The 19,748-nt window shown below is 37.7% G+C and overlaps 1 protein-coding gene across 1 annotated transcript in view; it reads left to right on the plus strand.

The window, feature by feature from the left end:
* Positions 1-5,704: 5,704 nt before the first annotated feature.
* Positions 5,705-19,748, plus strand: part of tenm2b (teneurin transmembrane protein 2b) — a gene marked incomplete at both ends in the record, with an annotated part of 221,512 nt that continues 207,468 nt past the window's right edge. Inside the window, one exon of the mRNA XM_081391712.1 lies at positions 5,705-5,930. Coding sequence (XP_081247838.1) covers positions 5,705-5,930 — 226 coding nt within the window. The remainder of the gene's footprint in view (positions 5,931-19,748) is intronic.

Genomic DNA, 19,748 nt, shown 5'->3' on the forward strand with positions numbered 1-19,748 from the left:
GCTCTGTACCGCGGTACTTTACCTTCAAAGACTTCAGAACCGCACAAAAGAGCTGAACATCGCCTCCGGTGCCCGCAGAGTGGGAGGAGATTTTGACATAGAGTTTGCCATGTTGAAAATAGACACTGTTCTTCTCCTGGAAAGTTCTTCAGAGATTGTAATTCCAGAAGAGGACGAGCAGCACAATGTATTGCCTTCTCAGCTCTGGCTAATATCAGTTCCTACATTTGCGACATTTTTTGCTGAAATTACAATTTTCATTAGAGAATAATCTTCATCTTCTACCCCATCTCAGACCCTGTAACCCTGGATACTCAAATATAGTTCTTTTTTTTGCATTTATGAAATGGTTTTGTGTCAAATTGGGTATATGTGTCAATACAGTATATGAAACAGTTTTATGATACATAAAATACAGTGTATCCAACGGTTTTAAAACCCTTTTCTATAATGCAACACATCTCTTTAAATACAACTTACAGCTTTTGGCAGCTTTTAAGAGTGAACGATGAATCAAAATGAATGAGAGAGGACCATGAAAATGAAAATAGCCATCATTTATTCACCCTTACTTCATTCCAAACCCATATAATTTTATATCTTTTGTGGATCCAAAAAGTAGATGTTTTGCTGAATGTTCATGCTGCTCTTTTTTATACATTGAATGGGGACCAAGGAGTTATTCTGGTGTTATTCACTTCCAGTTATTTTACCTGTACAAAAACAGTCTGTTATGCCGCTTTTTAATAAAATTTATTATCATAAACACACTGGTTTGTAGTGCAAGTAGTTTTCCTTTTCACTGCACTTTTTTGTTCTTCTAGTTATTTATAGCTATTAATGCATCAGAAGTCTCGCATAAAATAGCGTACTTCTGTGTTGCAAAATAAAGTGGATACATAAAATAAGGTGGAAATAAAAATGTATCATGAAAGGATGAAAGAAAAGACGTACAGGTTTCAAAACACATGAAGGTGAGTAAATGATGAGAGGATTTCCATTTTTAGTTGAACTCTCCCTCTATCTTTAAATTGGACCCATCAGGCACTTTTCTTCCTCATCACACCACCAACCTCTCACACCGTTATAAATCTCTCCACTCTCTCCACCTGCTTCTCCTGCTATAATTATCATTCCCTTCCCCGCCGCTTGATCTAAGCATTTCTAATTGAACAGTCACAGTTAACAGTTGGTCACCCTGTTCCAGGCGCAAGCACCAGTCAGTCTCAGCGTGACATTCACTGTGGCCTTTTGTATCTAGACTGATTAAGAGGCTTCTCTGCCCAAGATGGTTTTTGGCAGATTATCTTTAATTGAGTAGCCCAATACGGCCTGCCTTTCTGTGCCACTGAGATTCCCAAATGGATAGGGAGGTTGTATCAATTATTGACGTGTATGGATCGCTGTTGAAGCGGTGTCTGTAGGCAACGTCTCCAATGCTGCAAACTTGACCTGTCCTTTAAAAATGTTAAAAAGCACATACACTGGATGTAGTTGCACTCTGAACGTGTTTATCTGAAAACTGTATTGGTTGACCTCGATCAAGTCATACTTTGACTATTGAGTGTTACATAGGGTACAATGGGGCTTTTCACTACTCCCACAGTGTATGATTGCAGAAAAAAAATATATGTTAGTATTGAACATTGATGGAGCAACAGATTTTGTGTGAAAATAAATAATTTTGAAAATCTTATAAATGTATGAGGTGGCAAGGAGGGTCTTTTACCCCCCACACAGGTAAAAGGCTCACCAGCATGGGGCAAAAGGCACACAGTATACACATACTTTAGCTAAAATAATGTTTTTAATAATGTCTAAGTTAATATTTGTTCAAAACAATCACTTGTTTGTTGAAAACTCAATGTTTTCTCTTAGCAAATTAATTGAGATGGTCGCTTAAAGGATTTGTGGGCTTTTCTAATCATAATATTATTTTTTAAATGTGAGTTTTGATTCTGTAATGTGTAAATACTAAACTACAGACCTTATTTCTGAATCAATGGATAAAATCAAAATTGAAAAACAAAAGATCACATTAAGTTATTTGTGCTTTACCTAATTAAAATTCATAATCCAAGTGTCATGTTTTTCTGTGTGTAAATGAGGCAGAAAAATGAGGAGCCTAAATATATAGAGATAACGAGCTAAAAGACTAACAGAAGGAATGATCAAATGAATATCCATCGCACCTAGTGTGGAAAATGCGGACGAGGAGCAGGCGAAGGGCTGGAAAACAGACAGGCATGCAGAAGAGGGACTTGACCAGGGAGGAGTAGACGTGGTAGTAGAAACTAGGAGGTTTTGTATAGGAGACGGCGGCAGGATGACACCCAGAAACCCACCAAGGCAAGGCAAAAGCCATGGTGGTTCAAAGTTCAACGCCACCCTGGGGACGAACAACGGAAACGATGCCGAGGGGGAAGGAGTCCTGGGTGCAGACGAAGGGTTGATGGATCTGTGCGACACCGTGCGACGGAGTTGCCACAACGACCCCCGGGGTGGAACTGGAGAACCGGAAGGCTGCGGCGGAGCCGGTGTGACTGAGGACTGATGCTGAGCCTGAGGGAGGCGGATCCAGTCTGAGCCGAACGTTGAAGTGAAAACATTGGCCTTGCTGTACAGTTTTTTAGTGGAGCTATGTGTCCTAAAAGACCTGATGGCAATTTACAGAGGTGTAGTATCTCTTTCATTGCCTTTGTTTTTCCCGTATGTAACATTTGAAGTGGTATTTTTCACGACTAAATGATGTCCTAAACAACAGGCTTTCTGCCAGAGATTCAATGTTTTGATTGGATCCTCCGGTGGCTCCCATGCCTGGCTAACTCAGCACACCAACACAGATGTAGAGTGGGAGGGTGTGATAGTCTCTCTGTCTCTACCTGATAATAAGACATCATGAGGATACGTCTGTCTCGAGCTGAAGATAGCACATTCTGTTTGGGAGGCTTGATATATTGTTGTGATGTTTTGGATTTGCATTTTTCCTGCAATGTGACATAAATGGTTGATCTGCTTACAGAGTTTTCACAGGTTATCGGCTTGATCTACAGCTGATAGTGAGGCATTCGGTATATCTGTAGCTTGGGAATTTGCTAATAGAGAAGCAACTGTTGGTTTTAACAGGTACAGATAGACAAATTTTCCATTTTGCATTTGTGCATCCCTCTATAGAAGCTTTTCAAAAGTGCAATTTTAAAGGAAAATCATGGAATCATCATGTTGTCTTGAAACATAACACTCACCGCGTTCTCCCAGCTAATTAGGTGCTAAGACCTATATATCAATTCAATAATGCAAAAAAGGACTGCACTCTAAAAATATAAAATATCGTTATCTCCAGAGTGCAGACATTTTTTGCATTTTTGCCATGTTGTCTTGGCAATGTAAACATTTTTAGGAAAATTGCTGCTATCAAAATGCTTTTGAATGATAATGCAGAGGATATATACATTTAAGTGAATGATTACAGTATACTACTCACGTAAAAAATGTACAAAATGTACTGTGTACTATATCGCAAGTCTCAGCTGTGTGATTGTTTATAACATTGCAAAAATGTATACTGTATTATCGCACAGTTCAATGTATAAAGTGTATATATATTATATCCAACATTATTTGTATATATAAAGTACACTCAAGCGATACATACTATATTGCAACTCTCATTTGCCTGATTTATTTCATTGCAAAATGTAACAATATATACAACTCTCTTTATAAAATTGGTTGTATATTAAACTTTATTCACATACATACAGTACAGTATACTCACACAAAATGATACGCTATAAAATCTCAACTGCTTGATTGCTTGTATCATAGCAAAAGATGAACTAATCCTCCACCTCTAATCTGCTAAATACGACATGAAGGTATTAAAATAAACAGTAACATAATGATTTTCTGTAAAGTTGATTTGAAACTATGTGTATTGTGAAAATTGCTATCTAAATAAATGTTGCATTCTACCAATAATAACAAGCAAATCTAGTAGCTAGCTAGTTAACACTGTCTAAAACACTACTGACTTTAAATAGGTGGTGTTTAAAAGATTGGTATTTGTACTCTGTGATGCATATACTGTATTACCAAGTTGCGGGTTCTACTTTTAAATTGCTGACAAAGTAGAAGTGTTTGGTTGTATACTTTATGAAATATGATCATCATTAACAAAATAGGGATAGATAACACCTTACAGATTGGATGTGCCATATCTGTATATCGTTGGAAATGTTTCAACTAGGCCTAGTTGAAAACAACAAGCATATTTGTTTCACTTGCACATTATAGTATTTTGTACATAAAAAAATCCCTCATACGCACATGCAATGGGGCGTTCACATAGGACAACTGAATGGAATATTTATTCTAACCTGGGCTAGGCTTGCTTGTTAGTTTTTAACAACAAAGAACAAAAAACAAAATAATTTTTTTATTTTTTTGCAAATGTGAAGGCCCTTTCACACCTAAAGTGAAATGAAAAAGCCTCAGGCTGAAGGAAATGTAACACTTGTTCAACACTTATGTTGCAAAAAATATGTAAACAGGTGATGTTTATCTGAAGTCATTTTTGCTTATTTGTATGGTTGAATTGGATCATTGAAGGTCAGTATCAAATAAATTGGTTAATAAAGTGAGATTATATTTGAGTAAATTAACTTTTAATTATTTAAGTTTTGCACAATATTCTGAAGTTGCATTTCACTGTTTTTATTTTCAGGAATACTGAATCTTTTCAAGTGTAATGAGTAAATGCTCTCATTTAGTCTAGAACTACAGTAACCATCATATTTAAACAGCCCACACAACACCTCTATACTCCCGATTTCTCTCAACATGGGGAGGTGTCAGTTAATAAATGGGAAAACAAAGTAACTTGCGTAACTTATTTGAAAAATTTACTCAGATATTTTGTTGTAAATTTAAAAGTAATGTAAAGTAAAAAATTACTTTAGTTACGTGGGAAAAAGTAATCTGATTACATGACTTGCGTAACTTCTAATGCGTTACCCCAACACGGATCGTAAATACGAGTTTCCTAAATAAAAATTGGACGTGAATATGAAATCTTATTTACAACTGGGAAGCTCAGGGATCATTTTGATGAAGTTCCAGAGTTGGGCGAGCCATAAACTTTAAACAGAGCGGAGGGAAGAACGATTGCTGCTGTGACTGGCATTCTTTATTAGTTTTTTCCGTAACAGCTACATCGCCTTGTCTTGTCATTAAAGTAATGCATATTTACATATATGAATGATCATTTGAAGCATATTTTATGTTGTGTACACTGCAAAAATAGACTGAAATTCCAGAATTATCTATATCTAGATAACGCTGTGAATGTTTATATTGTTGTCAATGAATGGGAAGCTAAATATCATATTGGCTTTAATAATAATTTTCCCAATAAATAGGCAAGAATGAACCACGTGGCAAGAATAAACCATGATTGTTGTTTCCGACAACAAAGCAATTGAATGCCACAAGCTTGTAATCACAACTTCAAAAAGTAGGAAATTTCCAATAGCAAGTGAAAGCAGCATAAGTGCACATTGCAAAGCCAATTGTGATGATGTTGTTGTAGTTGTTTTTTTCTTATTTTTTTCCCCCCTAAAATAAATCTAAACCCACAACACACATTTCCTCTGTGTCTTCTTCTGCAGGTAATTGACATAATTGTCCGTCAGCTTCTGCAGTGATGGATTTGAAGGACAGACAGCAGCGCTCTCTGACACGGGGTCCGTGCCGAAAGGATATGCACTACGCTACATGCTCTCTGGACAATGAGAACTGCCATGTGGTGTCACAGAAATCATACAGTTCCAGCAAGAGGCTGAAGGCCTACCAGCAGGACGGACACTTGCGCTATGGAGGATGTGTTGCGGAGTTGGTGCACCAGCAGACAGAAGAGTATGTCAGACAAGGTAAGACTGTTACTGTAATTAATATATTAATGAAAGAAATCGTAATGGTAAATAATATGGCAGCTATACTACAGGTACATCACATTAGCTACATTTCGACCAAATTCTGTTGTCTATTTTCAGAGATGTATAAAGCACGGGTCACACAGAAATCACCTTTAAACCAAACAGCTTTTCTGTTTTTTTTTTTCCAACTTGACCCGTTGTGAAATGTGTGAAGGGAAATCTTTTGTCCTCATGCGAAGTTCCCGATAGCATGGATTCCTATTAAAATGACTGGATTTCAATTTGAATTAATTTTACTTGTTTTATGTTTTTGTTTGTCTTTTCGCTTTCATCCAATATAATAAATACAGGTTTAAAGCAAATAGAGTGTATTAAAGCAAATAGAGTGTATAGTATGTGCAATTCTTAAGTGCATGTTGGATACATCAGTCTTTAGGTCAGAGTTTTCTCATTAGTTGAGGCTTTAACACAAATGCCATCATGGATGAACGTTATCCATTTTAAACCACATAATCCCCCTGTAATAAAATCAGAGAAGTTTTTCTGTGGTAAGTTTTAATTTGCAGCTATTGAAACTTTTGATCTGTGTGCACAGAAGTATGCTAAAGTTTCAAGACAAATATTTGTTGAAAGCTATTGTTCCTTTCATGCAAGTGACACTGACCTGGTAAATACAAACCGGACTGGAGAAGAGTGATTCTGGAAAAAGGGGGGGAAACTCACTAAATATACTAATTTAAGATAAATTAACTAGCTAAATTAAAGGATTTATTTTATATTACTAAATGAACCTGAATAAATTAGACCGTGGTTGCTAAAATTATTATTTTTTGGTCCTTGAAATTACATGGAAGGACCCTTCATCTATGTAATTTGATTGTTATTAAAATATAAAATGATATGCCATTTAAATTTTACATCAAGGCCATTTATATCAGGAGGGATTTTATGATTGCCATGTGAGTATCATTGAGCACTTTCAATCTGTTTTGTCTTCATTTTAATCACAACCGGGAATTTTTACAGATAATTTTCTTTCTGACATAAGTTGTGTTCTGTCTGGTATTTAGCCATGACTTTATTTGCCTGTTAGGGTCAGTTCATCCAAGAACACAATCTTGCAATTGGGTGGAAAAAACTAGAAACTGAATTTTTTTTTTTTTTTTTTTTTGAAAATTGTGCTGCCAGGTTTTGTTTTGCTCAAATTGATTTTGCTATGAAGTGTTAACCGGTTATAATTACGGTTCGACCAACTGACCTTATTTTCCTGCACATAAAATTGATTGAAAACATGAAGTTTTAAAAACTTTGAGCCATGTTGAAAGATGTCCTTACAAACACACCTTAAGCCAGGATTGTCAATATCAGATAAAGAGATAATAGAGGTGAGCTGCAGTGTTCGATCTGGAACTTTCATCCTTTCAGTATATGAACTAACTTTACTATTTTCATCTCGTCAAAATACTTTGAGTGGCTTATATATATATATAACTGATTAATCAGACATTTATCTGTAATTAATCACACCTAAAATTAAAGTTTTTAAATACATTTTTATATTGTAAAATTTTCACATATATTCTCCATATTAATGTAGAAACAACATAAACACAATATATTTTAAATATTTGATCTAACAGGAAATGTCCAGAAATGAAATAAAATTATTAAACACTTAACAGTCTTCACTGCATAATTTATAAATTGAATATAGCTTATATTTTATTAAGCTACAAATGTTATTCAGTTAAGAGCATTTAGTGATTTCTTTGATTAACATTAATGACACAGACTGCAGCAGGTTTGCACGGATCTGTCATGTCTAGGGGAATGGCTGGAAAAGGCTCTCAACCAATCAGATTCAAGAATTAGAATTGTAACAAAAACTGTTGTATATGGAACATCTCAGTGTTAACATATGATTTTTTTTTAAAAAAAAACCTTTGTTCAAACATTTTGTCAAAAGTTTGTGGTCCGTAAGATTATTTTTGAAGAAATTAATACTTTTGTTCAGAAGGGTTCAATTGATCAATAGTGACAGTCAAGACATTTACATTTCTATTAAAAAAATTCTGAAAAAATGTATCAATTTCCACAAAAATATTAAGGAGCACAACTGTTTTCAGCATTGCTAATAATAAGAAATGTTTCTTGAGCAGCAAATCAGCATATTATAATGATTTCTAAAGGATCATGTGACACTGAAGTCTGGCTGCTGAAAATTCAGTTTTGCTATTATACAGAGTAAATATATTTTAAAATATAATAAAATAGAAAAAAAACTATTTTAAATTGTAATAATATTTTACAATATTACTCTTTTATTGTATTTTTTATCAAATAAATGCAGCCTTGGTAAGCAGAAGAGATGAGAGACATAGAGGAATAAGAGACTTAAAAATCTTACTGACCCCAAACTTTTGAACGGTAGTGGAATGCGTTGGTATTTATATACGTAGGTGTTTGAATTAGCTATAAAATTATAATTTATATAAATTATATTATATAATTATAAAAAATAATGATCAAATATAAAAATCAACTGGTCACGCTAAAAATAAGGCGAACCACAAGTCTTGATGTTAAATAAAACAAACTCATGTTATTCATCGACTACCCTTTATTATTATTTTTGATTATATTTGGGGTTTTCCACTCTCAGTCCGGATTGTTTCCAGAATCAACATACGGTTGTTTTGTAGCACAACATTTCTGTGGAGACTCAGCCAAACTCACAATACAGCCTGAAGCGTTTTTTTGTCAGGTTTTGATTTGGGAATGTCCAGGAGAGGGATACTGCCTGTCATTCAGTGTTTTTTCCCCCCTTTTCCACAGGCTTCTGTGTTTTTTCCATAGATGCTGGCTCAGGTGTAGTTCAAAGATTGCATGAAAATCTTTTAATAGTCTGAGATGAGATGCGCCCCACTAGCAGTGCCCACATCTCATTATAGCAAAGTTTCATCTACCTAAAGCAAGAGGTGACCTTGTCGTCACTTTTCTCCTTCACTGTGTGCTGTAAAAATAGCCCAAACCAGTGAGACCGAACTACACACTGCTGCCTCATATTCAGAGTGGATCAGACAGACTGAGACATAGAGAGAGAAAATGATAGACACAGAACCAGGACTAGCAGTCTCTAGCTTTCAGTAGCCTGAGGTTTCTGGTCCATGTTTATTTATTTATTTATTTTTTACCTGCCAGCTGTAGTCGGCTCCACATTACATCTGAACAAACTCGCCATGGTTATGCTCATATGGCTTAGGGAGGAGTTTTTGGTTGTAGGACGCGCCAAGCTGGTGGTCCATGGCCGTATTAGATCTACAGGGCTCTGCAGACAGCTTTGCCTCAGTAAAGGCCATATGGCGAGGGATCTTCGGAAGTACGGGAGCACTCGTTATGGACATTTGCGGGAAGGAGTGCTCTGCCTCTCAGGCAGCCCAGAACCCCCTTATGGTCCCTTTAGTGCACTTTTTTCCAGCACAACATCTGGTAGCATGTGCTTATCGTCCTCCATCCGAGCCCTTACTAAACAGAGCTGCTCCTAACATAGCGGAACATTGAGATTACAGTATACGGGTAATGTGGGTGAACGGGGAAGTGGGAGAGATGATGATGGAGGAAAGTACATCTGGAGGAAAGCGGCAACTATATCAATCTCTATGACCCTGCTTCCACCTGAGATTAACATCCAGCTCAGATGATCCTATCAGAAGTGATCAGACGAGAGGGATTACTGTTTATACTTGGTATGGACGTATCATGTGGCAGATGCATCGCTGGTGACCACTTCTGATCAGATTTAGTCAAGTGGATAGTCTCTGATTTCATGACTGTCTCATCAGATCAGCCTGTCATTCAACAATTCAACATTCTTTTAATGGATGGATTTAAAATGGATTTAAATCGATTATTTTTTATCTTTGATAATTGATATGCAGAATTTTGGTAACACATGATAAATGTATTTACTATGGTTAACCCTAATTCTGTAGTAAGTACATGTTAATTAAAATTACTCCGTACTTATTAGTGTCACGGTTTCCCTGGTTTTCCCTGGCCCTGTCACGTACTACATTTCCCAGCATCCACCTGGATCCACACCTGCACTCACTTCCTTCATCACCGCAGCTGAACCCCATCTCCTCATCATTACCTCATCACCAGCCTCTTCAGCTCCCTCACATGCACTCACTGCCGGGTATTAATGTAACTTGATGTTATGTTCTGGGTCAAGTTTGGTTATCGGTCACTGGTTCCAAAGATCATTGGTGAGTGATTCCATGTTTCCTCACTCGAGATGATTCTAGTGTCTACCGAGTCTGCATCTATGTTCCATGTATCTGTGAGTCTTCATTCAAGTTCAGTGTATCTATGAGTCTACATCTAAGTTTCAAGGATCTACGGAGACTGAGACTGTGGAATCCATTATTTCCCGAGTTTGAGTATTCAAAGACATTTCCTGAGTTCTAGTATTCCAAGAGACTCTAAGTTCATTGCCTTTTGAGTTTGACCTTCAGTTGCCTCCAGGGATTCTTAGGGTTGCACACGTGTATAAATAAAGTCTAAGTTTAAATGGTATTCTGGTTTCCTGTCCTGGTATATCGTGACAATTACGCCTGGTTCACACCGGACGCCTAAGCGGCGCGGAACGGAGGCCGCTTCCTTTCGGCGACCATGTTAACCTATGGTGTCGTTCACACCAGACGCGGAGCGGGAGCCGTGAAGCGCCAGTTTCGGCGTCTGGTCTATTTTTTGCGCGAGCCGCGAGTGATCCGCGTCAATTCCGGCAGGAAGTCACACCAAGAAACACGAGACAATCCGGTCAATTGTCAAAATATAAGCAATTTTCAAAAATAAAAATACCGCGAGTGACAAATGCGATCATATTTGTGTATCTAAACAGACTAGAAAGATGAAAACAAACAGAAAAAACACAACAAAATAGATTTAATAAATTTGAAGAGAGGATGTATATTTCAACGGTATATCTACACTACTACTGTCTACCATATTCTCTCTCTGGCTGCGTGTGTGTCTCGACAACGGATTAATAAAAGAAGTGTACAAACTTCTTGGTTACAGAAACATGGTGTATTCATTTTATGAGGTTATTTACTTACCCATGATGTAAAAAATAGCTCTGAATAAACAACAACTGAGCAGAAGCGCTTGTCGACCGCCGCGGAGAATACGCGTCTGGTGTGAACAGGCAGGCGCCGGACCGCGTGTGATTTTCAGTTCCGCGTCGCTTCAGCGTCCGGTGTGAACCAGTCCTTTTTGTAATTGCACTGTAACAATGTCACAGTAAAATAAATGTGACCGGAATTTTAATGACAGTTTTGTTTCTAAATAACCATTTCACTACAAAAAAAAACTTAGTTCACCCAAAAATTAAAATTCTGTCAGTAATTACTCACCCTCATGTTGTTCCAACCCCGTAAGACTTTCGTTCATCTTCGGAACACAAATTAAGATATTTTTTATGAAATCTGAGGGCTGTCTCACTCCTTCATAGGCTTCTATGTTATTTAATTCTACCGGCCCAGAAAAGTCAGTAAAGACATCGTTAAAATAGTCCAGGTGACTACAGAGTACACTTAACCTTAAGTTTATCAAGCGACGAGAATACTTTTTGTGCGCAAAACCCCCCAAAAAATAACTTCCGTGTGGGCCTCTAACATGAGTTCACGAGAGTGCTACGACGCATGCACTAGAACTGAGTAGGTTCTTACGGGGTTGGAACAACATGAGGGTGAGTAATTACTGACATAAATTTAATTTTTAGGCGAACTGACCCTTTAAGAAAGCATAGTTCATTTTCATATTCATAACAAATATATTATATTATATTATATTATATTATATTATATTATATTATATTATATTATATTATATTATATTATATTATATTATATTATATTATATTATATTATATTATATTATATTATATTATATTATATTATATTATATTATATTATGTAAGGGTTAATGCCCGACGAGGTGTCCATTATCAGGTTTTAATGGACGACGGCGAGGCGTGAACCGTCCGACGCGCAGCGTCGTCCATTAAAGTCCATTAAGTCCATTAAAACCTGATAATGGACACCTCGAAGGGCATTAACCCGCTTATACCATGGTTACTTACGAAATAAAGAAATATTTAATCAATTAATAATACTTTAATATGTTTTAGAGTAAAAATCGTGAGGGTTTTTATTTATTAAGTCGAGCGCACTATTTAATATCTCCCGTATACAGGCGTTGCCAAGCAACGTGGCCACAGCGACCCGACCGCAGCAGTTGATCAGTGAGTTTGAGCCAGCGCAATCATCTAGAACTGTCATCAGGCAAATTGACGGGACGCCTTTCCTAGGTGTCCATTATCACTTTTTAACGGACACCCTGCAGCCAATCAGAATCGAGTATTCACCCAGACCATGGTATAAATTATAATAATTATTAGTTTAATGACAGAATAAACATAATAACAATCCAACACAGAGATAGTATGAGCACACCAAACATATAGCCAGGACAAGACTCGACCAAGAACTCAAGAAACACTGTGGTATGAATAAAAAGAACTACAAAACATGGTGAAGAACAGGAAGCAACATAAAAGTACACACAAGACAAGGGGAACACAGGCAGAGATCATGAAAATATGGCTTTAAAAAACTTGCAATTGTAGTACTTTTATGATGTTTTTTTTATTTTATTTTATTGCTTGATTAGCTCCAGCTTAACTTGATTACCTACCTAGCTACATAGATGTAAGAGCTACATTAAGCTTATTTAAAACATTTTATTTTTATTTTTCATGTACAGGGCTGGACTGACATGAGGTTAATTAAATAGTGACATTTCTTTCATTTTTGGCAAACTATTCCTTTAATTCTGGGTGTAAACTGCAATGCCTAAAACTCACTATACTAAAAGGAATATCTAGTCTGTACTTTTCCATTTTGAAACTTGCTCTCCCACATGATGGCTAATTTTAGATCTGCATCATATGGACTTGTCGCTCAAGATCAATACCAATGTGACTGCGTTGCTTTCAGGCTTTCGATTTGTTTGGAGTAAAGGTAGGTAGTTTAACAAGCTCTTGATAGGATTTTCATCCATATTACAGCCAGCGGCCATCAAAGCCGACAGGGAGCTTGCGATAGTATAGCAACACTCATGGTCTTTAACTGACAATGAAAAGCAGATTATGTTTTAATGCCGATCTAACGTATTCCTACACCCACCGCCTTTTAGAGGAACTTTGAAATATTGTGGGGGTCCAGGTGAGTCTCCATCTCAATTGGAGATCATTTCCATGTTGAAGAGGAACATTAGGCCTCTGCTAGAGAGTGGTGTGTAATGGGCAGTGCTTGAGATGTAATATTGATGGGAGTGCTGAAGTGGAATAAGAATGAGAATGCACTGGGAATGGTGAAAATAAGATAGCTGGTGTACGAACACCTAAACAGAACTGTCTCATTGGCATACAGTAGCTTTTGATGTCTGCGGTGGTTTTTCCATTCATGGAGATGTTGACCTTGAGCACAATCTATTGTATTTATATGAGCATACTTCTTTTTCTACCTTCCATTCTGTGATGCCATTTCATCTTTCTTTCTCTGTTTCGCATTTATTCTCTTCCTCTTCACTCTCTCACTCTCTATATGGTCAATGCAATGCAATCTTTGGTAGAATTATGTCAACATGAATTCTGAATGATTCAACCGTGCAGTTTAAAATGTTATTTCGAAGCAAATATGTTGCTTTTTGTATTTTTTTTTTAATGGAAATGTAATCACTTGATCTTTCTCTGAAGCAAATTTGCCTTTTTACTTAAGTCATTTAATTAGAACGTGGGCTATTAGATAACGTTAACCAAAAGCTAGGCACAGTTTTAGCATTCACTTTGGCTCCAATCTGGTATATAAAATTTTAACAAAATTGTGTGGGTTAAAAATATCTATGTGGGAAGTCACAACAATATATTGTTGTTATGCGGAAGTCACATTCGAACCAAGCTGCCTTGTGTTGGTCAACACGATGAATCTGTGTGACAAACTTTATCCCATTTCAAAATTTGAGTGGGAAAATATTTTGCTCTCAGGCAAAATTGTCTGGTTTCCTTTTGAAATGACTGAATTTAGTCACACCTTAATACCCACTTTTCACCATTTAATCAAGTGCCGGCCTACAATAGTTCATTTCACTCAAAATACATCACAGTAAGGTAAAGAAAAATTGCGAACAGTAATTCATGTTGATTTAAAACTGCATCAAACTAATGTATGACATTGTAAGTGCACCTTGCAGACCAAATGGTGAAAGATCTGGAAACTTCAGTGTTGTTGGTTCAAATCACACAAAGGGCAATCCTTTGTGCTTTTTAGGAATGTGCTTAGCCTCAGGTTACTCCTGGGCGAATGTCACTTTAGATTGTGTGTGTGTGTGTGTGTGTGTGTGTGTGTGTGTGTGTGTGTGTGTGTGTGTGTGTGTGTGTGTGTGTGTTTGTTTGTGTGTGTGTGTGTGTGTGTCTAGCAGGTTATTGAATTCGCCCCAAACCATTTTACATATTTATGCTTTTTTGTTGCTGAGTTCTGGCAAAATTGTTTTTGCCTGGTTGTACTTTAGACTGTAAGAACAAAAAAGAGGTCTTAATGGTGCACTTAAATATCATGTTAACATTTAATTTGACAGAAGTAGTTTTAATTACTCTTCTGTTCTTCTTTTCTGCAGGCGGTATCTTTTGTAACAATTATTTGACAGCATAATTTATTGTTTGCATGTCACTGCATGTGTCTGTTGGATTATATTCCATGGTGTTCTCGAGAAACGAGACATGTTTGAATGTGTAAACATTACAGCTATTCACCATTTATATACATTATGACTTTAAATGTCAATTAAATTATTTAGGTCACCTGATGGAGTTTTTCGGTTCCTTGCCACTGTTGCCTTTGGCTTGCTCAGTTGGGGATACTTAATTTAATTAATCAATCAACAATACTATTGATGAGCATTACCAAACGTGGACGTTTTACACTAGAAACAAACACTGATGTACTATTTTATTTAATACTGTGAAGCTGCTTTGATACAATCTGTATTGTGAAAAGCGCTATATAAATAAAGTTGACTTGACTTGACTTGACTTTAAATGCAGGAGTAATACTGTACCATTCTGTAAGATCTTAAATATTATTTAGTCAGCCATATGCTCTCTAAGAGGCTCAGTAGATAGCACTGTCGCCTCACAGCAGGTCCGGTTTGCCCCACAATCCAAAAACATGCAGTATGGTTTAAATGGAGACACTAAATTGTCAGTAGTTGTGAATGCTTGTATGTATGAGTCCTAATCCATGTAATGGGGAGGTTTTGGAAAAGACTGGCAACCTACCCTGTAAAAAATCATTGCCAAGAAAATTCATGGACAGTCTCACCAAGAATCACCAAGAGTCAGATACGACTGAAATGGTAATAGATAGATGGATGCTCTCTAAATCTGAGAACCCATAAATAGGTCAAACTTTAGTTTGGTGTCCAATTCTCACTATTAACTAGTTGCTTACTAGCATGCTTATTACTAGGATATTGGCTATTTATTAGTACATATTACTGCCTTATTCTGCATGACCATATTCTACATCCCTTAACCAATTCCAATCCAATACCTAAACTTAACATCTACCTTACTAACTATTAAATAAGCACTAATTAGGAGTTTATTGAGGCAAAAGTCGTAGTTAGTTAATAGTGAGAATTGGACCCTATAAAGTTACCCAGACATTTTGTTAGCTGGTTTGGACCTTTAGAGCTACATTCGGGGCAAGGCAAACAATTAGACACAAATGAATCAGTGAACTGAAAACTAAATCCTGGGAAAGACATGAATTATGAAAAGATGAATTTTCTAATTCATCAAACCTGGCCACAACACAACATTAGAATGAAAACAATGTGGTATAAATTTAATAAATGTTTACAATACATGTTCTTTAATTGCTACAGGGTTATCTTTTTTTTAGTGAAATGCTGTCACGGTTCTGTTAGTTTGGACTTTTTGTGTTTCACCACCTTCTGTCTGAGTCATTTGTTGTCTTGGTCACTCATTATGTTCAGCTGTGCACTCATTATCTACCTCGTTAGCACGTGTACTTAAGTTCAGTTCTGTTTGTGTTCATTGTTGGGTATTGTCTACGTTACGTGTGTGTGAGTAGCTCTCTCTCCGTTTTGGATTTATGACTGTGGATTAATTAAAGAGACTTTCCTCTTCATCATCTTGTTCGTGTCGATCATCTACACAGCATAAGTGACAAATGCTTGGAATACCCTGTGGATGTAGGATATCTCTTACCAACATAATAGATTTTAACCTTGAATGCTGATCTTGTGATAATCTTTTTTTTTTTTTCTTTTTTTACATTTGAAGGAGACCCAACACGGATCTTTTATAGGGATAAGAAAAATACCTCTTTTTTTCTTGTTTCAAAGTCCTGCTATTTATCTTGCCCCTCACAGTGTGTGGCTTTGATATGGTTATCTATTGAAGCATGGGCTCAAGGATCTGCTACAAACTATGCCAGGGAGCATCTCACCTCTTCTCAGCCCATCTTTCGGAGACTTAGTATTGGTCTTTACTATCACCAAGGTCAGTGTTGTCCTTGGTTTAGAGTTTAACATTTTATGTATAAAAAGGATTTGTTTTATTCTTCATTCTGACATGTTTCAGAAATGTTCTTTTAGCTGGGGGGAGACTTAAATGAACACGCTGACTTTTTGGGACTTTAGCTTATTCACTGTATCCCCCAGAGTTAGATAAGTCCATACATACCCTTTTCATCTCTGTGTGTGCCGTAACGCACCCACCGCTAGCCTAGCTTAGCACAAAGACTGGAGGTAAACGGCTCCAGCTAGCATACTGTTCCCAATAAGTGACAAAATAATGCCAACATTTTCCTATTTACATGTTGTGATTTGTATAGTCACAGCGTGTACAAATAACAAGGTCACATGAGACACAGCCATCTTCTAACCATATACATACAGGGAACTATATTCTCAGAAGGCGAAGCACTGCTACTTGGGCGGAGTGATTTGCTCGCAGCACCTGAGAAGCCCCCGTGGTGAGGAGCAGAGAGTTCGCTCAGAGTTGGAGTAAATCACTCCGCAGAAGTAGCAGTGCTTCGCCTTCTGAGAATATAGTTCCCAGTATGTATACGGTTAGAAAATGGCTGTGTCTTTGCCCGAATCTCGAAAGTAAGTCATATTTGAAATGAGCATTTTTTATGTATTTTTTTTTAAGTTCCCTCTATAGCTTATGATGATTAAAAGTTCTAAATGTGCTGTTCAGTGAAAGAAAAGGAAAAAATTTCCAGAGAAAAGGGCATTGACATTTTGCTGTTCTCCTTGCACTCAAGGTGGCCTATTAGACTCTTAGTCACACCAAGCACCTGGACTCTCTGAGTTTTTAAGTTGGCTCATTTGCACAAGGCAAATGGCAAGCCAGTGGAGTGAACCCTAATTTCCCCCTCCCCTCCAGACCCTAATGGGCTCTAATGCAAGTATCCAGGGGTTCATAAGTCTTGCAAATTAGCCTGGCAATCAAAATTGGCTCTTTTATGAAGAAAAAATGGTGCTTTATAAACCTGTCTAAAATAAGCCTCTTGAAAGCCTGATTTTCTTCATGCATGTAAATGCAAGTTTTTTTCTTCTTTTTTTTTTCTTTTTTTGCCCTCTTTTAGTTTTTTTTAAACTAACGATGTGGTAGTTTTGAGACCCTTGTCTTTGGAGTAATGTCAAACCTGATGCAAAGCATCTAAAGGTGATGCTTAAAAATCCAATTTTGGACAATGAAACTGAAACACTTGGTTTTAGACCACATATTAATAATTATAATGTAACGAAGTTCGTTATTGTGGGAAGAAGGAGGCGGAAACCGGCGAATATTCAACACATTTTAATACCAAAAATAAAACAAATACAAAACGAAAGTAAAAGACAGCAGCCCCTCACGGACGACTGCTGTCACATAAAAAAAAAAAAAACATAAACATCAATTAAAATCCAGGCCTGGCTTCTCTCGATCTTCACTGTAGTCGCTCCTCCTTTTATGCTTCCGCTCCTACGTGAGAGATACTCGCGTCGCTCTCTCACGGCCCTCCGCCTCGTCCTGCTCGCCACATAAAATAATAATTTCTTAGTATTGTGTAGGGCCTCCTTTTGTGGCCAATACAGCATCAGTCTGTCTTGGGAATGACAGATACAAGTCCTTTACAGTGGCCAGAGGGATTCTGAGCCATTCCTCTTGTGATGCTGTTGGAGGGAAACGTTTTCTGACTTGCTCGTCCAAAATACCCCAAAGTGGCTCAAAAATATTTAGATCCGTTGACTGTGCAGGCCATGGGAGATGTTCAACTTCACTTTCATGTCCATGAAACCATTCTGTCACAAGTCTTGCTGTGTGTATTGGTGCATTATAATGCTGATCCGCAGCACCCCCTTCAGGATACAATGTTTGAACCATTAAGTGCACATGGTCCTGCAGAATGGTTCGGTAGTCCTTGGCAGTGACGCGCCCATCAAGCACAGTAGGGAATGCCATGATATTGCAGCCCAAACCATCACTGATCCACCCCTGTGCTTCACTCTGGGCAGCGACAGTCCTGGTGTTAAGCCTCTTTAGGGCTTCTCCACACCATAACTCCCATGGATGTGGGAAAGACAGTGAAGGTGGACTCATCAGAGAACAATACATGTTTCACATTGTCCACAGTCCAAGATTTGCACTGTTGGTACCAATGAAACTGACATTTGGCATTGGAACAAGTGACCAAAGTTTTGCCTTTGCAGCCCAACCATGATTATTGACTCTGTAGAGCTCCTGATGACCATTTTTTCTGGAAACAGGAGAGTCGAGGTGCACATTTAATTCTGCAGTGAGTTGGGCAGCTGTGGTTTTATGTTTTTTGGATACAATTCAAGTTAGTACCTGGACCCTTCCAGACACCTTCCTCTTGCGTCGACAGTTACTGTTGGATGTGGTTCGTCCTACGTGGTGGCATGCTGACATTACCCTGGATTCCATAGCTCTCAATACACAACCATAGCTCTCGATACACCACAAAGACTTGCTGTCCTGGTCACAGATGAGCCAGTGAGATGTACACCAACAATTTGTCCTCTTTTGAACTCTGAAATGTCTCCCATTATGTTGTGTGGATTGCAATATATTACGTACAGCTGTGCTATTGCTCTGCTTATTTAACCTTCACACTCTGCCCTTACTTTAAAACATAGTCGGGATAATTCCTGTTCACGTGGCTACGTGGAAACAATAAATAATTCTTTATTATAATTTTTTAAGGCCAGACAAGCAGTTTGTTGAGGGTTTGTAAAGAAGGACTACACGCCTGCGCACACACACAGGGTTTGTAGCCACCAGGCACTGTTTTGTGCGGGTGAGCGGGCCGGTGTCACGGTTCATAAATTCATTGTTTCCTTCGTGTCTCGTGTAACTGTTGTTCTGTGTGTGTGTGTGTGTGAGTGGGCGTGGCACTCATTCCGGAGGATCAGCGATCCAGCTGATCTCATTCATCACCCCAGCTGCAGCTCATTCAGTCTCCTATAAAACCTCACCGCATTCTCCTCTCATTGTCAGATCGTTGGTTGATGTCTCCCGTTTGTTATCCCAGTATTGTCGGCGTTCCTGTTTCCTGTTCCAGTTCCTGTTCTTTGTTCTTCGGATATCGTCTTCACTTGGGTTTCACGGTTACGGCACTTCACCACGGACCTCGCTGACCATCCAGTCCC

This window comes from Scardinius erythrophthalmus (assembly GCF_964197995.2).
Source record: "Scardinius erythrophthalmus genome assembly, chromosome: 17".
NCBI lineage: Eukaryota > Metazoa > Chordata > Actinopteri > Cypriniformes > Leuciscidae > Scardinius > Scardinius erythrophthalmus.